General features: G+C 36.9%; 1 protein-coding gene across 1 annotated transcript in view; it reads left to right on the forward strand.

Annotated features, from left to right (window-relative positions):
- CCP110 (centriolar coiled-coil protein 110) overlaps positions 1–3246 on the forward strand; it is a 27738-nt gene that overhangs the window by 2898 nt on the left and 21594 nt on the right. Inside the window, 1 exon segment of the mRNA XM_037740544.1 lies at positions 335–490. Coding sequence (XP_037596472.1) covers positions 335–490 — 156 coding nt within the window.

Consider the following 3246-nt stretch of genomic DNA (forward strand, 5'->3'; position numbering starts at 1 on the left):
TTTTAAGACGGGGTTTCACCATGTTGGTCAGGCGGGTCTTGAACTCCCGACCTCAGGTGATCCGCCTGCCTTGGCCTCCAAAGTGCTTGGATTACAGGCGTGAGCCACCATGCCCGGCCTAGAAATATTTAATATATAAAGTAAATCTTAATTGGACAGGTTCTTGAGGTGAATTACCACACCCAAGAATTAGCTCCTGATCAGTGAAATAATTCTGGGAAGACCAGTTATAGGAATTCTGAATTAGAGGGACTCTCTCATGCTCTACAAAATTTGCCAAATAATTAAGATCTGTTTTTCCCGGTACATTAAAAATAACTTTTCTCTCTTGTAGTGTGATTGTGGGAAGATGGAGGAGTATGAGAAGTTCTGTGAAAAAAGTCTTGCCAGAATACAAGAAGCATCAATATCCACAGAGAGCTTTCTCCCTGCTCAGCCTGAAAGTATCTCACTTATTCGCTTTCATGGAGTGGCTATCCTTTCTCCACTGGTAAACTTTCTTTGTTTTTAAATAGTTTTTTTTCTGTAGTGAACAACTAAAGCATTTTGTGGAAAAAAAAAAAAAAAAAAGAAAGGCTTATAAACATTTGAAGAGATGCCCTTATACATAGAGAAATAAAAATAAATTAGCATTTTTTACTTACTATTATAGATTGGCAAAGAGCTAATAGAACCTTGTGTTCCTTAGATTGTGGAAAATGTACTTTTAATGCACTTTTGCTGAGAGAAATGGTTTATTTTTAGGTGAACAGTTTGGTAGAATTTAAAAGCATACATAGCCTTTGACTCAGCAGTTCCATGGTATATCCTACGATTATACTCATATGTGAGCCCAAAGAAATAAGTACAAGATTACATTAGCATTGTTTAAAATAGCAAAGGTTGACAAACAACTTAAATGTCCATCAGTAGTGAAGTAGTTTAACTGTGGTCCATTTTATACAATCTCATACATACCATTACAGTGAGTAAGGCAGATCTAAATGTCGAGGCATGGAAGGATCTCCATAATCTAGTGTAAAACATTGTGCAGCATGCTGTCACGGCAGTATAGAGTAATAGTGAGAGCTCCAGGCTTTGGGCCAGGCACAGCTGCTCATGTCTATAGTCCCAATGCTTTGAGAGGCTGGAGGGAGGAGGATTGCTTGAGACCAGGAATTTAAGACTAGCCTGGTCAACATAGCAAGACCTCAGCGCTACAAAAACAATTATTTTAAAAAAATTAGCCAGGCGCAGTGACATGTGCCTGTAGTCCCAGCTACTCTAAGGCTAAGGTAGAAGAATTGCTTGAACCTAGGACTTCCAGGCTGCCATGAGCCAGGACTGCATCACTGCGCTCCAGTGTGGGCTACAGACCAAGACCCAGTCCTGAAAGAAGGGAAAAAAAAGCCTAGGCTCTGGAACCTTCTGGCCTGGGTCCAAATCATTGCTTTGCTACTTACTTGCTATGTAAACTTGTGGTCCATTTTCTTATTTGTTAAATGGAGATAAAATAGTGTCTATCTAATAAGTCTGTTTTGGAGATTAAATGAATTTGTAGATACAAAATGGTTAGAATGCTACCTGGATCATAAGAGGTACCCAATATAAGTTAATCATTTGGGTGTTTTAAAGGATGGCTATTCCTTTTCCAGGGAGTGGTGAGAGAATATAGGATAGTAGGGAAGACACTTCATCATATACCCTTTAATACTAATTTACTATTTTAAAACGGTACATGATTTTATTTTAAATCACAAACTAATATTAGAAAAAAATGAGCTTTAAATTTATTTTTTGGTATAACAGGAGTTAAAAGATTGATTTTATTTTAATTAATTTCATTGAATTTTTGAAGAGACCAGAGCTAACTGCCAGCATAGCAAAGTTGAAAGGACATGCAGTGACCACCCATAGATTTACCATTCGATTCAATAATTTTTAACATTTTTGTCATCTTTGCTTTATTGTTTGTGATTTTATATACACGTATGTGTGTGTACGTACATACTTACATACATACATACATTTTTCAAAATTGCCTAGCCATTTGAAAACCACTGAGACCTGACTCTGCTTCCCTAAATATTTTAGTATACGTCTCTTAAAAATAAGGACATTTTCCTATTAAAAACTAATACCATCATCACATCTTAAGAAAATTAATAATTTTTAATAACATCTAATAATTCTGTTCATATTTAAAATTTTCCATTTGTGCTTAAAATGCCTTTTATAACTTTATTCCCCCAATCTCGATCCAAAGTTCACAATTAGTATTTGCTTGTTATGTTTTTTTATTTTAATCTAGAACAGCTCCTCTACATCTTAAAAATAATATTTTTTATTGGCTAGGCATGGTGCCTCATGCCTGTAATCCCAGCACTTTGGGAGGCCGAGACGGGCAGATCACAAGGTCAAGAGCTCGAGACCATTCTGGCCAACATGGTGAAACCCTGTCTCTACTAAAAATACAAAACTTAACTGGGCGTGGTGGCATGCACCTGTAATCCCAGCTACTTGGGAGGCTGAGGCAGGAGAATCGCTTGAACCCAGATGGTGGAGGTTGCAGTGAGCCAATATTGCGCCACTGCACTCCAGCCTGGCAACAGAGCGAGAATGTCTCAAAAAAAAAAAAAAAAGGAATTCTTTGGAGATGATGCCCTGTACTTCGTATTAAATTAAATCAGGAGTTACGTAATCTTTGGTTGTCCTCTATTAGTGATGTTTAGTTTGAACACTTGCTTACAGTAGTGACTGCCAGATGGCTCTTTAAAGTACACATTTTCTCCTTTTGATTAGCAAGTAAACTGTGTAATGATTCTTTCATACCATGCAATTAGGAAAAAGTTTTAAAACAACATATTTATCAGCTATTGATAACATATTGCTTAAAGTGGACCAAATGTCTGAGAATTGTTGTATAGGGTCTATGACTCCATCTGTTATTTATAAGCAAAATATGATGTTTATGGACCTAATCCATACTTTCATGTTATATTTGATAGATGAATATTGCAACTTTTGAAATAATTTTTTAATGATGTATTTTCTATTTGTGTAAGTCTACGATAAATTTTGACTCTTAACACAGTGAATTTCCCAGGACTTAATAATTAAGATTGAAATCCATTATAAAAAGATACAATGCAGCCGGGCGCGGTGGCTCAAGCCTGTAATCCCAGCACTTTGGGAGGCCGAGGCGGGTGGATCACGAGGTCAAGAGATCGAGACCATCCTGGTCAACATGGTGAAACCCCGTCTCTA

The sequence above is a fragment of the Cebus imitator genome, unplaced genomic scaffold, assembly GCF_001604975.1.
Source record: "Cebus imitator isolate Cc_AM_T3 unplaced genomic scaffold, Cebus_imitator-1.0 Scaffold85, whole genome shotgun sequence".
Lineage (NCBI taxonomy): Eukaryota > Metazoa > Chordata > Mammalia > Primates > Cebidae > Cebus > Cebus imitator.